The 16,938-nt window shown below is 40.9% G+C and overlaps 1 protein-coding gene across 4 annotated transcripts in view; it reads right to left on the bottom strand.

Annotated features, from left to right (window-relative positions):
* LOC134646257 (nectin-4-like) overlaps positions 1-16,938 on the bottom strand; it is a 47,123-nt gene that overhangs the window by 19,186 nt on the left and 10,999 nt on the right. The window contains exons 4-9 of one of the 4 annotated variants that reach the window (XR_010096636.1): positions 16,563-16,656; positions 9,378-9,532; positions 6,018-6,091; positions 5,004-5,150; positions 4,059-4,241; positions 3,938-3,980 (exon numbers count right to left, since the gene is read on the bottom strand). Coding sequence is in view for 2 of the 4 variants with exons in the window: in XM_063500091.1 (XP_063356161.1) it covers positions 231-291; positions 1,122-1,221; positions 9,378-9,532; positions 16,563-16,656 (410 nt within the window). In the remaining 2 variants the exon portion in view is untranslated. Of the gene's footprint in view, positions 1-230; positions 341-1,121; positions 1,222-3,937; positions 3,981-4,058; positions 4,242-5,003; positions 5,151-6,017; positions 6,092-9,377; positions 9,533-16,562; positions 16,657-16,938 lie in introns of those variants that run through there. The other 3 variants (XR_010096637.1, XM_063500091.1, XM_063500092.1) reach the window with 3 other exon arrangements.

A 16,938-nucleotide genomic window follows, 5' to 3' on the forward strand; every position in this document is an offset into this window, starting at 1 on the left:
TTTTCAACACAATAATAATAGCAAACAATATAACCTGTTTTCTGCTGAATTCCTCAGTTCTCCCAAGAAAAGCATGTTTAATAAAATGTCATAACTAAAACTAGACATATGCATCAAATTAATACTAATTAGTATTGTGAATGAGAAATTCAACTGTGAGTAAAAGAAAAGAGAACAATGAAACATTTCAACAAAGTGTTAAAATCAACAATTAAAATTAATTAACTCACCTCTCCCTGCTGTTCTTGCTCCGTTGCGTCAACACCTGCTTCAGTTGTTAGGACACTCTGCCTGATGCCATGTGAATACAATTCACAATTTTTGCCCCCATACACCACTACTATACATTTTAAATAAAACAATAAAGGTGAAATTCAAGTGCAGAAGATTTGATAAAAAAAAATACTGTTTTACATGCAGCTGAAATCTAACTGTACAAGTAAAAATAATGGTAAACAGACTGTCCTGTTTGAATATTTTTGTTAAATCCTTTGAAAGCAACGACTCACTCAAGTCTTAAACTCTTGGACGTCACCAAATAATGACTTTCTTCCTTTGTGATACTTCACTGTATTTGGCTTCTTTTATTTCTTGTTCATGAATTGTTTTGCCTTTATTTTTGTCTTCAGCACAGGGGACTTTGCCTTTTAGTTGTTACTAAGCTAGCTAGTGCACTTTGCTTTGACTGTTACTGTCTAACTTGCAGTGAGAGCCCCTTAGATCACATGTTGAGAGGCTCACAGAAAAAGCTTCCAGGCTGAAAATGCCACACTTGGAATCCTCTCCATAGGTTTTACCTATTTAATTTACCGTGCTGTTGCAGGGAGGCGGACATACCCGAGTGGCATCGCAGACCACGCCTTGCCACAATAACATAGCCCATACTCTTTGTGGGAATTATCCAAATATATTTAAGCCCCTCAAAATGTAATGGTTGACTGATACTTGTGTAGATTTTGTTCAGCCCCTAGAATTAAAGCTACGAATCTGTGTTTCAATTGCATTTGATTGTTTATTTAAAATGATCAAAAACTTTCAGATCTATTTGTACATTATGTGTATATGGATTAACATCAGGAGAACTACATATTAACTGTATGCAGTGTTGCTGTTGTGAGTACCTTTGAAAACATCCATATTTATAAAAGCACGATGCTGTAACTCCAATGACATTCAGGGAAAGCAAAAGACCAAATAAGGCCCAAGCAGCAGAACATGCTCCTACAAGGACAAAAAAAAAAAAGAGAGAATATAATGAGATTGATGTTGTTCTCTTTCACTTGCATGGCTTTTGTTAGGTTTATATTGTGGATTGTCATTTATGCTTAGAAATATATACTCATATATGCTTAGAGGTATATAATCGTTGTGGATTGAAAGAATGTCTCATCCTACACTCAGAAAAATAAAGGTGCCAACTGGAACCAAAAGTGGTTCTTTAGACTGATGCCATAGAAGAACCTTTTTTGGTGCCACAAAGAACCTTTCAAACAATGGTTCTTTGAAGAACCATTTCTTTCAGTGGTTCATTGAAGAACCTTTAAAGGTGCCCCAAAGAACCATCAAGAAATGGTTCTTTGGGGCACCTTTAATGGTTTTTCAAAGAACCTTTTTTAAAATGGTTCTTTAAAGAACCATATATAAATCTTTCAAAATAAAATGTATCATAAATTGAATTTGAGTAGGGTAAAATAAATACGAGCACAGCATAGACATATATTAATGGTTTATTGACATTTCGTAATATACCAAAAGACAAAAAGGCATTTTAACCCTCAGCACAACATCACTACTAATACATGTCACATATTAGTCATTTAAACAATAATAATTAAACATTTTTACTATACTATAAATAAATATATGTAAATACTATATCTATAGATAACACAACAATTAATACATGTATTGTTTAATTAATAAAACATCAGAAAGTGATAAAACATATTAGAAATAGCAATAGCTTCATAGCAGACCAATAAATCAAGACATTTTCATCAGCAGATGTTTGCATGTTCAGTAAAAATAATTCAACAACAAGTTTTTGATTAAAATTATCAATGAACTTCAGCCTTACCTTATGCAAGGTAAGTTTCATGTTGGACTCATGGTTCTTTGTTAGTCCAGTTTAGGATAATGTCTCTTGACGTATGTATCATATCAAATATACAGTCAGGTCCATAAATATTGGGACATCGACACAATTCTAACATTTTTGGCTCTATACAACACCACAATGGATTCCAAATGAAACAAACAAGATGTGCTTTAACTGCAGACTGTCAGCTTTTATTTGAGGGTATTTACATCCAAATCAGGTGAACAGTAAAGGAATTATGACAGTTTGTATATGTGCCTCACAGTTCTTAAGGGACCAAAAGTAATGGGACAATTGGCTTCTCAGCTGTTCCATGGCCAGGTGTGTGTTATTCTTTCATTACCCCAATTACAATGAACAAATAAAAGGTCCAGAGTTCATTTCAAGTGTGCTGTTTGCTTTTTGAACCTGTTGCTGTCAACTGCCAGGATGAGATCCAAAGAGCTGTCACTATCAGTGAAGCAAGCCATCATTAGGCTGAAAAAACAAAACAAACCCATCAGAGAGATTGCAAAAACATCAGGCGTGGCCAGAACAACTGTTTAGAACATTCCCAAAAAGAAGGAACGCACTGGTGAGCTCAGCAACACTAAAAGACTAGGAAGACCATGGAACACAACTGTGGTGGATGACCAAAGAATCCTTTCCCTGGTGAAGAAAACACCCTTCACAACAGTTGGCCAGATCAAGAACACTCTCCAGGAGGTACTTGTATGTGCGTCAGAGTCAACAATCAAGAGAAGACTCCACCAGTGTGAATACAGAGGGTTCACCACAAGATGTAAACCTTTGGTGAGCCCCAAAAACAGGCAGGCCAGATTAGAGTTTGCCAAACGACATCTGAAAAAGCCGTCGCAGTTCTGGAACAACATCCTATGGACAGATGAGACCAACATCAACTTGTACCAGAGTGATGGGAAGAGAAGAGTATGGAGAAGGAAAGGAACTGCTCATGATCCTAAGCATACCACCTCATCAGTGAAGCATTGTGGTGGAAGTGTCATGGCGTGGGCATGTATGGCTACCAGTGGAACTGGTTCTCTTGTATTTATTGATGATGTGACTGCTGACAAAAGCAGCACGATGAATTCTGAAGTGTTTCGGGCAATATTATCTGCTCATATTCAGACAAATGCTTCAAAACTCATTGGACGGTGCTTCACAGTGCAGATGGACAACGACCCAAAGCATACTGCAAAAGCAACCAAAGAGTTTTTGAAGGGAAAGAAGTGGACTGTTTTGCAATGGCCAAGTCAATAACCTGACCTGAATCCGATTGAGCATGCATTTCACTTGCTGAAGACAAAACTGAAGGGAAAATGCCCCAAGAACAAGCAGGAACTGAAGACTGTTGCAGTAGAGGCCTGGCAGAGCATCACCAGGGATGAAACCCGGCGTCTGGTGATGTCTATGTGTTCCAGACTTCAGGCTGTGATTGACTGTAAAGGATTTGCAACCAAGTATTAAAAAATGAATGTTTGATTTATGGTTCTTATTCTGTCCCATTACTTTTGGTCCCTCAAGAAGTGGGAGGTACATTTGCAAACTGTTGTAATTCCTACACCGTTCACCTGATTTGGATGTAAATACCCTCAAATAAAAGCTGACACTTTGCAGTTAAAGCATGTCTTGTTCGTTTCATTTGGAATCCATTGTGGTGGTGTATAGAGCCAAAAATGTTAGAATTGTGTCGATGTCCCAATATTTATGGACCTGACTGTATGTCATATCAAAACAACCCCAACACCTGCAGTTGTTTCAGCTTTTCACAGGTGTTTCCTGTCAGCTGGTCAACCTCACTCAGGTGGGCATCCATATAAGCCAACCAAACGACAAGGTTCTCCCTTTGTGCTTCAAATCCCTCCCACTCTCAGACAAGGAGCTGAGAGAGAGAAAACAAGGGTCAATTATAAAGAAGAGAGAAAACTGAAACCCTCCTTAGAAGGTCTGACTCGCATACCTGCAGTCGACCTGTGATGGACTCCTGTTTGGCGTTCACGTCATCCCAGCGACGGCCGCACTCCCTCGCTGTTGCCAGCAGCCGAGTCTGCAGGGTGCCCTGGAAGAGCAGAGTTAATGTTCGACGCCTCCTGATCAGGCTCTCCAGCTGGATGAGTCGAGGTCCCGCCTCTCGCCGCTACCTCTGAACACACAAACATAAATTGCATGTGAAGCAGGAGGTGCAGATTTTTTTGCTGTTCTTTTCTAAATCCAGGCTTGATCACGTGGAGGTATTTGGAAAACCTTTTTAGCCAGCGGACGACTGTTGTCTCGCAGAAAGTCAAATCAAATGTATGCAATACACAAGTAATTCACAAGAACACATTATAAAAAAAGTCCCGTTCTTACGTGATTTCAAGTGAATTCTGCATCAAAACAGGGTAACAGAATTAAAACGAGTGTTTGCAGCAAATGTGAGCACAAAGCCTCACTTTGTACAAGCCTGCTATTAAAGTTCTCCTCTATGCAGACGACTTTCCTGTTTTCAAGGCACAACTTGGATCTGCTGTACAAATCTTATGTATGCACGCTAAATGACACAGTAGTGTGCACGGCTACAGATTCGGATCCCTCATCCTAATATGGTCCCAAAAGGCTCACAAAAAAAACCATAGCAATAGCAATAAAGCAAATGTTGAGGCTTCTAAATACAAAGTCCATAAACCAATGACTGACATGGGTTTTATCATAAGGGTGATAAATATACAACATGTGTTTTTAAGACTAAAAGTATAATACAGATTTTTAGTCTGAGAGATTTGATGTTCATTTACCTGCAGATGCATTATACGTGCCTGCTCTGTGGTTTTCCACAACGTTTTGCAAATAACTATTTAATACAGGAAGTAGGTGATCTAAAACAAGTCATCTTTCTTTGTGAGAGGACAATATTAATGAAACAAACCTCAATGACATCATAGAGATCCCTAAAGATGTTTCTGCTGCTTCTCTTCCTCCTCATCCTAAGCTTCCTTCTCCTTGTCCTCGACTTCCATCCAATTGTAATTAAATCTAATTGTGTTTCTCCCTCCTCTTCCTCATTTTGTTGGAGCTATGAACAGAATTAGTGAATCTGAATTAATTTGTGCAAACGAGAAAAATCAGCTTTTTGGTCAGAGGTGCTCTTGTGATTTAAGCCGGGTAGAGTAGATTTATGTGTTGATGCTACCTGCTTCAGCTCTGGCTGCTGAGTGATATTTACACCCTGGCTGGATTACAAACTTTAACCACGTGCTGAACTTTGGCCCAGTGTTGATACCTCTTGTTAGTATAATGGCCTCTTCTTGGCTTAATGTACGATGGTGGATAAATGAACTGTACAAAGAAAATTTTACTATATTACAAAAGGACATCCATCTTGGTAACATCAATGACCGGAGCATAACTTGTCGACTAGTCCGAAAATAAGTTATACAGGAACAGTCACACCTTCTCATGTGTCACATTTCTATTCATTCAAAACACTTATGCATTGCTGTATTTTATACAGCTCTTACAGAATTCAAAATACAGGCTCATGTGAGTATTTAATGTACGGCTCAGCTCTACTGAATTTCTGAGTTTCTAGAGCAGACACAGAGCTCATGTCAAAACAGGCTTCAGGCGCCATATTAGTGACTTTAACAATATTATAAATTTTAATATCGGTCTAGCTGACATTACGTTCTGTACGCAGCACGCAATTGAACCACATATTTTAGAAGCCAAAGGTTCAAATTAGTTGGGAGCACCTTCACTTAATTATAACAGTGGTTTTGTTAGGAAAACAGTTCTGTATACTGATACTAAATTGCGTGAACGTCAACGGCTAACGTATCTAACATAGCTAACCGTTATTGTTAGCACAGCATTAACAGCAAGCTACAATGACGAGTAACAAAAACAAAACAGTAAAAAGGTTTTAATGAAAATGTTTTACCTTTTCCAACAGTCCCAGAATCCAGAGCTTCAAAGACCAGCAGGTACTGAAGACTGCTATCCGTTTCGCTGTCACTGTCCGTGAGAAAGTGTTTTTTCCCTTAGAAAGTTCAAGGCCCGCAGCTCGCGCGATCTCTCTCTCTCTCTCTCTCTCTCTCTCTCTCTCTCTCTCTCTCTCTCATTAACATATTAACAAATTGCTCAGTGATGAACAAGTACTCAGAGCATTTACCTAAGCAGTGTGCTTTGTCAAAACTAAGTAAGTGTGTTCATTACACTGACATTCTGTTGTGCAATTGTTATTTACTTGTATTTTATAATTTGACTTTACATACTGCTGGGTGGTTGGTAAAGTTTACAATAACTAGTATTATATATAATATATATAATAATCTCAAAAGTAATGCCTTGAAGCAGAAAATAGTAATACTTTATTAAAATTTAAAACTAAAGTACAGTATTTGAATGTGTGTATTGTGTCTACTACTACTACTCATCATATTCATAAACTTCTTAATAATAAATTCCATAGTCCATATAAATCCATAAATTCCATAGTCCATATAAATTCCATATTCTATTACCACATTATTTGTGATCAATGGGTTTGCGGGGTTAGGGGTGTTGGGGGTAGGGTCTTTAGGCTTTGGCCCCCATCCCTGCCGCCAGTATATTTTTAAGCAAGTATTTCTAACTTTTATTTGAATATTCAGTTTCCTATAATCTGCTCTTAAAGGGTAACCCCCCCCTCCCCCTTCGCACACACATGCACACAAACAAAACACACAGTATAATTCACAACCTCATTATAGTAAATAAATATTTATGCCATTTTACACCATCAAACTTAGATAGCTAAGGATGAAGAACCTTTTGTTCTTTAAAGAACCATTTGTAATAGCTGAAGAACCATCTACAAAATAAAAAGGTTCTTTGACATATGATGGTTCTTTAAAGAACCATGAAGACATCTGAAGAACCATTTAAGAACCATAATTTTTCTGAGTGTAGGAGGTCTGCAACAACCCCGTGTACCGTGAAGAGGGTAGTATGTTCATTCCTCTTCCAGAGTGTTCTGGCATAGATCACACACCTCCTAGGGTCATGAGAGAGGTTGTATCTTCTCTCTTGATATATGGTATAGCAAACACACCTATATCTGTTTGAGTGTAAGAGCCTTTTGACAGTGGCGTGTCCAGCGGGGTGGCCTGGGGGGGCACAGGCCACCCTCCCAACCAGACTGGCCACCCCAGGTGCCACCCCGAAGCTAAAACAATAAAATTCAATCAAATATACGATTATGTTTTCACAGTGAAGCTCAGATATCCGAGTGTAAGTGAATGCAGCATCGGCTTCTGCGCTTTGAGCATCATGTTAGCAAAGGAAGGAGAGCCAAGCACGAAGGACGGCACCGCAGAAAACAATTTTTCGGCGAAAGAAAATGAGGAGAGAATAAATGTCCCGGTAAGTAATATTAAGTTTGTTGAGTTTAGTAAACTTCTGTGAAATTAGAATACCAAGGAAAAAAAATAACACTTAAAGAATTATTGCAACCGTCAAATATTTCAGACAGTAGGCTGCTGGGGGGAGCTAGCATAAGAGTTATGAGTTATAAGATATAATCCAAGTCATAACATTGCTGTATGGAGCTGCAGATTTGGTTGCAGGTTAATACTGGCAGTGTCACCATGCCAGCTGACTGTATTTCATCATCAGCCAGTGTTGTTCTTTATACATCAATATTACCAAAGTTTACCATAAGGCAGCACTTAAACTACACTGTGCGGTCTAGCTAATTTCTCTCATTACTTATCCTATCTGCCAGCTCCATGTTATGAATAGAGTGTAAATCACCCCATGAAATGGCTGTGCCATGTTCAATGCAGGGATGTGCAGTTCTGGTTCTCAAGGCTCCTGTCCTCCCGGTTTCAGATGTTTCCATACTTCAACACAGCTGATTTAAAGAATCATTTACAGACTTGTGCACAACTAGGAGTTTGGGGATTATTTGATTTGAATTGGCTTTGTTGGTATAGGTAACATCTAAAACGTGCAGGATAGGGGTCCATGAGGGCCAGAATTTGACATCCCTGACTTCTAGTCAAGGTCATACATCAGGAAAGTTGTTGTTTGTGACATAAGTTTTTGCTTTATTACTTTAGGGTCTCAAAATGTTGAGAATTTCTTCCTTAAGAAGGCTAAAATACAACCAGAAGCAGAGAGCAATGTCAGGGAAAGGTGGACTGAGCAGCAGTCATCATTGTCACCTGTGAGTTCTACAAATGAAGGTATGTGTGAGAATGAATAAGGAAAATGCAATACTTTATCAACGCAGTATCTAAAAACTTTGCACTGTAGTGGTTAAAATCTCATTCTAATAAGAGCGCATTCAGTTATTAGGTTTATAGGGTTATTGAATTATGGTTAACGGTTGGTAGATTTTTTTTTAACATTATCTACCAATTATATCTGCCACCCTTCTCCAAATCCGTGCCCCTACCTGGCCCCCCCAACAAAAATTTTCTAGACACGCCACTGCCTTTTGATTAAGTGAACTGCTGGACTTCCTGGCGCCAGCAGGTCTGGGGAGTCTTCACAGGATCACATTTTGACCCCACACACACACACACCCACACACACACGCATACCTACATTAAACACAGACAAGGTCCTCTTGTGTATGATGTCATATGTTAATAAACCTATGCATATTCATGTAACCACAATAAAGAGCAGTGCTACGGGGGAGCTAACTGAGAGTGACTGGGGTTTGAGCAGAAGGAACGGCGCTCGTCACAGTTCTCTTCCTCGTGCACGAGCAACACAAAGAGCTCTGGTGACTTGCGTCTTGCTTTTGCCATTGTAGTAGAATTGTCTTGGTGTTCCAGCAATAGGCCTGTGCTAGACAGACCTATCAGCTTTTAGTTTTGTATTTCGCATTTAGATGACTCAGACAGTATTGTGAGTCATCTAAATGGCAATAGGACACGTCAGGTGGATTGGCTCTATTCAAAAATCTTTCTATAACTGCCCTCAACATATTAAAAACTTCCATCTGCTTGCAGGTGAGGCACAAAAATAAAAGACAAACTTGATATGACCATTAAAAGAATCTGTCCATGCTGGGACATGTTTTGAGCTTGCAGTGGTGGTCTGACTTAACATGATGTATTGCACTGAGTGGAGCTTTAGTCATCCATTTAGTAACTTGTCGGTTTCATGCTGTCTATACTTTAAGCCAACCTCTTCAAGGTAGATGGTTTTCAGAACAAGATCAGAATAAAGCAACGACAGAAAAAGCTCAAATAAAAACTAAGAAACAAATCCAGAAAGATTTGAATGAATGCATCAGCAACCTCACCTGATGCCACACGCACATAGAGCTGACCGTGTTTACTTCCATATGTATTAGATGCTTCACACTGATAAAGGCCGTTTAGATCAGAGGTAAGACTCAGCATTTGTAGCTTTGCACCATCTGCTTTGACACCAGGCTGCCGCAAAGACTGGCCATATCTGGAAAAACACACAAACAAGACTCCACATAAAATGTACAGAGAGGGCAAAAAAAACGTGAGTTTTGCAAAAATGCAAATTAATTTTAGTCATTAGCTTTTTGTTTCACTTTTCTTGCTCACACCAAAATGTTACATTATTTAATTTTTACCCAATTACAAGATATGGCTCCACGAAAAACATGATCCGGGCAGGTAGAGAGGGTAATGCACATTTACATCACAAACCTTTCCCAATTGTTTCCAGTTTCCCTTTTGATCCCACCATTATATTAGATGGACACCATATTAATAAGCTTAGAATTCATGTTTTGGCATCACAAAGGTCATTAATTTATTCAAATCAACACTGAAGCCATAGTCTTACTATAATCACTTTGTTTTACATTTTTTGTCCACTTGTTTTTTGTGTTTAATTTTACTTTTTCTTTATTTTTTCACGAGTAGCACATGTCTCCTTGTGTACGACCGACAAACCTTACTGGACATAAAAGATGGACTTTCTCATCACTTTCCGGAGTTCAAGTTTTGCAACACGGACCCTCCGTTTGCAGACCCCCCATTCATCTCACCTGAGACGCCTTTGTTCTGGGCCTGTGGAGGCCGCAAACGCCGACGCAGAGGGAGAAGATCTGGCGTTCTTGTTCGACTGAGACGGCGCACTAACAGACCACCGTTACCCAGTTTATTACTGGCTAATGTGCAGTCTCTGGAGAACAAGCTGTGCGAGCTTCGGGCACGGATCTCATTCCAGCGAGAGATGCGGGACTGCGTGATCTGCCTCACAGAAACCTGGCTATCGGACAAGGTACCGGACTCCGCAATACAACTACCAGGGTTCTCTGTGCACCGCGCGGACAGGTCACAGGAGCTTACTGGGAAAAGCAGAGGCAGTGGTGTATGTTTCATGATCAACAACAGCTGGTGTGATTATGCGAACGTGCACCCAGTCAAATCTTTCTGCTCACCGGACCTGGAGTACCTGATGATTAAGTGCCGGCCATTCTGGCTACCGAGGGAATTCACAGCAGTGATTATTACAGCGGTTTACATTCCCCCACAAGCCGACACTGACCGAGCACTCAGGGAACTGTACAGCGCGATCAGCAGTGAGGAAACCGCACACCCAGAGGCGGCGTTTATCACGACCGGGGACTTTAATAAGGGTAACCTGAAGAAAGTCTCACAAAAACTACACCAACACATCCATTTCAGCACTCGTGGAGACCGGCTTCTTGACCACTGCTACACCTCTTTCCGGGATGCATACAAAGCCCTCCCCCGCGCCCCATTCGGCCAATCAGATCACCGCTCCATCCTGCTCCTGCCCGGCTACAGGCAGAAGCTGAAACAGGAAGCTCCAACCCTGAGGGCGGTGCACCGTTGGTCGGACCAATCGGAGTCTACGCTGCGGGACTGTTTTGATCACGCGGACTGGGAAATGTTTCATGTGGCTGCTAAAGACATTGATGAGTACACAGACTCAGTCTGCGGATTTATCAGAAAATGCGTGGAAGATGTCGTCCCATCCAGAACAGTTAAATCCTTCCCAAATCAAAAACCCTGGATTAACGGAGATGTTCGCACAGCACTGGCGGCACGGAGCACCGCTTTTGCCTCCGCGAACACATCGGACTACAAACACGCACATTACCAACTCCGGAAGACGATCAAAGCAGCCAAACGTGAGTACAGGGACAGGGTGGAGCAACATTTTGACAACCCTCGGAGTATGTGGCAGGGACTAAACACGATCACAGACTTTAGAGGGAAAACCACCACACCGCAGACCACGGCCTCTCTGTGTGAGGATCTAAACGTATTCTACGCTAGATTCGACACAGCGAACACCACGAGACCGGACAGTGTGCGCACCGCGGATGACGTCAGTGCGCACACTGTGTCTGAGGAGGATGTGCGGAAGTGCTTCAGGAGGGTGAACGCACGCAAAGCTACTGGTCCGGACGGGATTCCCGGCCGCGTCCTCAAGTCATGCGCGGCTCAGCTGGCTGGAGTGTTTACACACATCTTCAACCTTTCCCTCTCTCTGTCTGTAGTCCCAGCCTGCTTCAAAATGGCCACCATCGTCCCTGTACCCAAATCCTCCACCATCTCCTCATTGAACGACTGGCGACCCGTAGCCCTGACCCCCATCGTGAGCAAATGCTTCGAGAAGCTGGTCAGGGACTTCATCTGCTCTGCACTACCCGACTCACTGGACCCTCTACAGTTCGCATACCGCCACAACAGGTCCACTGATGATGCCATAGCCCTGACACTCCATGCTGCCCTGTCACACCTGGAGAAGAGAGACACGTATGTGAGAATGCTGTTTGTAGATTACAGCTCAGCATTCAACACCATCGTTCCCTCGAAGCTGGACAGGAAACTGCAGGATCTAGGACTGAGCAGCTCCCTCGGCAGCTGGATCCTTAACTTCCTGTCTGACAGACGCCAAGTGGTCAGACTGGGCAGCACCACCTCATCCCCCATCACACTGAACACTGGTGCTCCACAGGGGTGTGTACTGAGCCCTCTCCTGTACTCACTCTACACCTACGACTGCACGGCCACTAGAAACTCCAACATCATTGTGAAGTTTGCGGACGACACTAAAGTGGTGGGTCTTATTACCAACGGTGATGAGACGGCCTACAGGGAGGAGGTCAGCGCCCTGACCCACTGGTGTCAAGACAACCATCTCACCCTCAACGTCGCAAAGACAAAGGAGTTGATAGTGGACTTCCGGAGGTGCAGAGGAGTACACACCCCCATCACCATCAACGGCGCCGCTGTGGAGAGAGTGAGCAGCTTCCGCTTCCTTGGTGTACATCTGGCTGAGGATCTTACGTGGTCAGTACACATAAACAAAACAGTGAAGAAGGCGCAGCAGCGCCTCTTCTTTCTCAGGAGACTGAAAAGATTCGGCATGAGCCCCCGCATCCTCAGGACCTTCTATCGCTGTGCCATTGAGAGCATCCTCACTGGATGCATCACCACCTGGTACGGCAACAGCACCGCTCACAACCGCAAAGCTCTCCAGAGAGTAGTGCGGTGTGCTGAACGGATAATTGGAGGTGAGCTTCCCTCCCTCCAAGACATCTACAGGAAGCGGTGCCTGAGGAAAGCGGGGAGGATCATCAAGGACTCCAGTCACCCCAGCCATAAACTGTTCAGACTACTACCATCAGGAAGGAGGTTCTGCAGCATCCGGTCCCGTACCAGCAGACTGAGAGACAGCTTTTTCCACCAGGCCATCAGACTGCTGAACACTTCATAGACACCTCACCCTCACTACTGGAACTTCAACATTATGCACTCCATACTGTATATAAATACCACTGTTTTGCACATACCAACCTCTGTATATTTTATATATCTTATTTTATTGTTTACTTTATTTCATTTGTAAAACATGTATATACATACTATATACACACTCAAACACACACACGTAGAAAAACATATTTAGTATACACATTCAGTAATGTATATACCTTTACATATTGTACATATATTTATTACTTTTTAGATTAGCCATTTTTATATTTTGCTTGTTTTACATTATTGTATTTTGCACAACTCTGTTGCTTGTGAAGCTCGCACACAAGAATTTCACTCACATGTACTGTACCAGTGTACCTGCACGTGATGTGACAATAAAAGTGATTTGATTTTGATTTGATTTTGATTTGTTGGCACAGTAGAGCAAAGGAAGCACAATGAAGCTTTGGCCCATGAGTGTACCAAGTGGATGAAAAGCTTTAATGCTTCATGAAACTTCATCTTGCCATTATTAAGTGCAGGATAAGGACCCAAATAGTGAAACAAAACAAAAAAGGAAAACAAAAATACTTTACATGTGTATCTGTATATGTGGCTTTATAATAAATTCTGTTAATAGAATTGATGGTGCAGCAGCTAACGTGTTGGTTAATTTGACACATTTTTCTGCATCTATTTCTAGTTTCAAACACAGCGGAGGAAGTAAACCTGAACACAAAGCTCAGAATAAAGGAGTATGAAATTAAAACAGTAAGTAAATATACAAAGGTTAAATAAACATATAAACAGCAACTTAACACTGAGGGAAACACTGGGAAAGGCTCGCAAACATGTACAAGACACTATATATCTGAAAGCAAGAAGATAAAAAAAAAGCACTAATTAATTTAAAAAGCTAATATTAAACAAAAGCAAAAAAACATTTTTAATATTAGCTTTTGGCACAATCAGTTAAAAATCACTTAATTTAGATTTTGAGTGCACATTATGGATATAACCTCTAAAAAAAACAAAAAAAAAACAAAAAACAAAACAGGCAACTCATGATTCTGTATCTCAGAATCAGCTGACCAGATGATTCATTATTTAGTTTCTATATATTTTTTTAAACCATCACCATCCGGCCTTTCTGTTGGGAGTTTGTTTGTTCTTCTTGTATCTGCATGGGTTCATCAGCAACTCCGGGTTCCTCCCACAGTCTAGAGACATGCAGTTACTGGTTCTCTGTTTTAGTAAGCTGGAGACCCGCCTCTTACCCTTATAGGAGATAGGATAGGCCCCAGCCCCCCATACTCATGATCCTGAACTACATAAGTTGACAATGATAAGTGAAGCTATATGTCAACAGTCTTTCAGCTTCTGTCTGCGGAGCTAGAACAGCCTACGCAATCCAATGAGTTCCAATGACAACACACTGTTCTTTGAAAAACAATCTACAACATTGTTTTTCAGTCAAGTCACAATGTCTGTTGACTATTGCACAGCAAAGCTGTAGAATACAGCAGATAATCTTATGTGGCTTTTTGAATGCAGTTTTCCTGTTTTGTCACTGCACATTGACTTGAATTAATTATTTCAACAAAAATATGTTTTCTTGTAGAAAAAAAAGTAGAAAAGATAATCAGATATGTATAAATGTATAACATAAAAAGGAGGGTTAGAACCATTATTTTTATTTTTGCTTTTAAACCACAGAAAGCAGGACTCATGAGAATGTTTGTTTTTGGAATCCACAGGTCCTGGCTGGCTGACTGTAGTTTTACTGCGTATTTTTAGGGTTTAGCCTTTATTCCAGTTTCATCTTGTGATCAAAATCACAAGTATGTTCAACCAGGAGCTTAAAATGTGTCACGAACAAAGACTGCAGTGTATTCCTAGTGCTGGTTCAAAGGCCAGATAATTCGGGAAAGTCTGTCAGGAGGGGCATTCCACATAAGATCTGCATCAACCAAATGTGCGTATCATTAAGATTTCCATATGAGATGGGTCAGAGGCCTGGCTTAACAATGATTTCTAACAGTAGGGTGCTGGTAGAAACTATACTGCTGTTTGGTGAAGAAGAGGATGAACAGGATATGCTGAGTGAAGGCAGATGAGCAATGATCCCTGAAGGGAGCAGCAAGCAGAAGAAAATCAGCTTAAATAGATTTAAACGTAAATTAACTTTAATTTGGTCAGTGCAAGATAATAAAGGAATAGAAAATGAAAGGCTCAAAAGGTTTGCTGAATTTGCCCTGAAATTCAAATGTGTTTGCACATTTATCTCTTGGAAAGAGCTCAGTGTCAATGAAAGGAAAGAAACCTATAAACAACAACAACAACAAAAAACATACGGTACGGAATCTATTCAGGTGAAAAAAACTTCACAAAGACTGTCATGGAATATCCTTCTTTCAGTGTTTCCCTTTTCACAAGCAGTCACCACAGCAGATAGCTCTGAATATTTGAGCTTGCAGGGGTCTCCTCCTGGTCTCAAACCAGCGAGATTTCACATGCGAATGTGTAAACTACTACACTATGGAGCCACCACAAGTATCTAATGCACAACAAGTATCCAAATTTGCCCAACTTTAACAGAATTTTTATTTAATTTACTTGCTTGCTGCATGCAGAGCATTTATGGAAATTATCTTACACAGCTCCATTAGAAGCAGTTTGCATTTTACATGAGATTACTCTTACACGTGACCAGTAGAAAGTCCAGGGAGATGTTTGACATACCTAGTTATAGGCAATATAGCCATAAACACCAGTCTCAGGCTTTTTATCAGAGAACAGAATTCAAATACAAATTTGTCATTCAAATTCATTCAAAGACCCACTGTCATGGTACTGGGTCTGTGGCCCAGTGTTTCTAAATTTCTGGACATTATGCTGTTTTTGTAGAGTTTATGTGAATCTTAGGTTTGTGGTTATTTGTATGTCATCTATTAAGTATGTTTCTTTTAGTCTTCCGTTTTGTGTGATTTTTTAAGTTTTTCTTGCTCATTGTCTTCTCCTGTGTTTAGTCAGTCTCATCTTCACGTTTGTTTTTCTCTTGTCTTAATGTTTGTTGTTCCATTTCCCTCTCCCGAGTCAGTTATGTCCCCATGCTTGTTTCTCCCGGGTCCCTGTGCCAAGCCTTTGTGACTTGGTCTCCGTCTCTGTGTTAACGTATTTCCTGTTTTAGTTTTTACAGTCCTTTTGTCTATTTTCCTGGCTTCTTTAGTCCAGCTGTGTTATCACCTGTTGCCCATCCTCATTGTGTGTTCCTTGTCGTGTTGTTTCTATTTGCTGTGTTTTCTAGTTCCTAGTTTCCTGGTTTCCTCCTGGCCTGTACCGTTTAGTTTTGAGTATAGCATTTGTTACAGCAATAAAGCTGCCTCTTCCAGTTCATCCCTTTGTGTTTGGGTCCTGCCTCACCTGCCACCCACCTCTTACACACACACACACACACACACACACACACACGTTCAGCTATCTTAGTGAGGACCTTCATTGACATAATGGTTTCCCCAGCCCCTTACCCTAACCCTAACCATTAAAAATGAATGCCTAACCCTAACCCTAAACCTAACCATAACCCAATTGTAACCCTGACACTAAAACCACATTTTGAGCCTCAAATAGGCCTTCGAACTTGTGTGTTCTCACAAGTGACTGTTGGTTCTCACAAGTATAGCAGAATGCAGATTTTGGTCCTCACAAAGATAGCTAGACAGGAACACACACACACGCATGCACAGTAATTATTCAAATGACTTTACCTGCTCCAGTTAAATTTTGCATTTGGGTTGGCTTCTGTCACACACTCAAACGAGTCCTCTGAAATTGCTCTAATGTTCACTTCTGTGGGTGAGACTGCAAAAAAATATAGAGAAAAGTGTGTTAATCCTGAACTAATAAATTAAATATTAATGATTTCACATATGTTTGAATCCTATCATGGCACACGAATCCATAAATCTTGGTTACTTTTTTACAAACACCTTCAACTAAAAAAACTGAAGGTTGGTAACACTGCAGGATAGTGCTGTGTCACTGAAATGGTCATGGATTGGTATTGAGGGATGAAGGTCTGCTGAGAGAGCATTCCTCTATGTCTTCACTGGCATTACCTTGGATTTCTGGCACAGCTCAGTC

Source organism: Pelmatolapia mariae, linkage group LG16_19 (genome assembly GCF_036321145.2).
Source record: "Pelmatolapia mariae isolate MD_Pm_ZW linkage group LG16_19, Pm_UMD_F_2, whole genome shotgun sequence".
In the NCBI taxonomy this organism is placed as follows: Eukaryota; Metazoa; Chordata; class Actinopteri; order Cichliformes; family Cichlidae; genus Pelmatolapia; species Pelmatolapia mariae.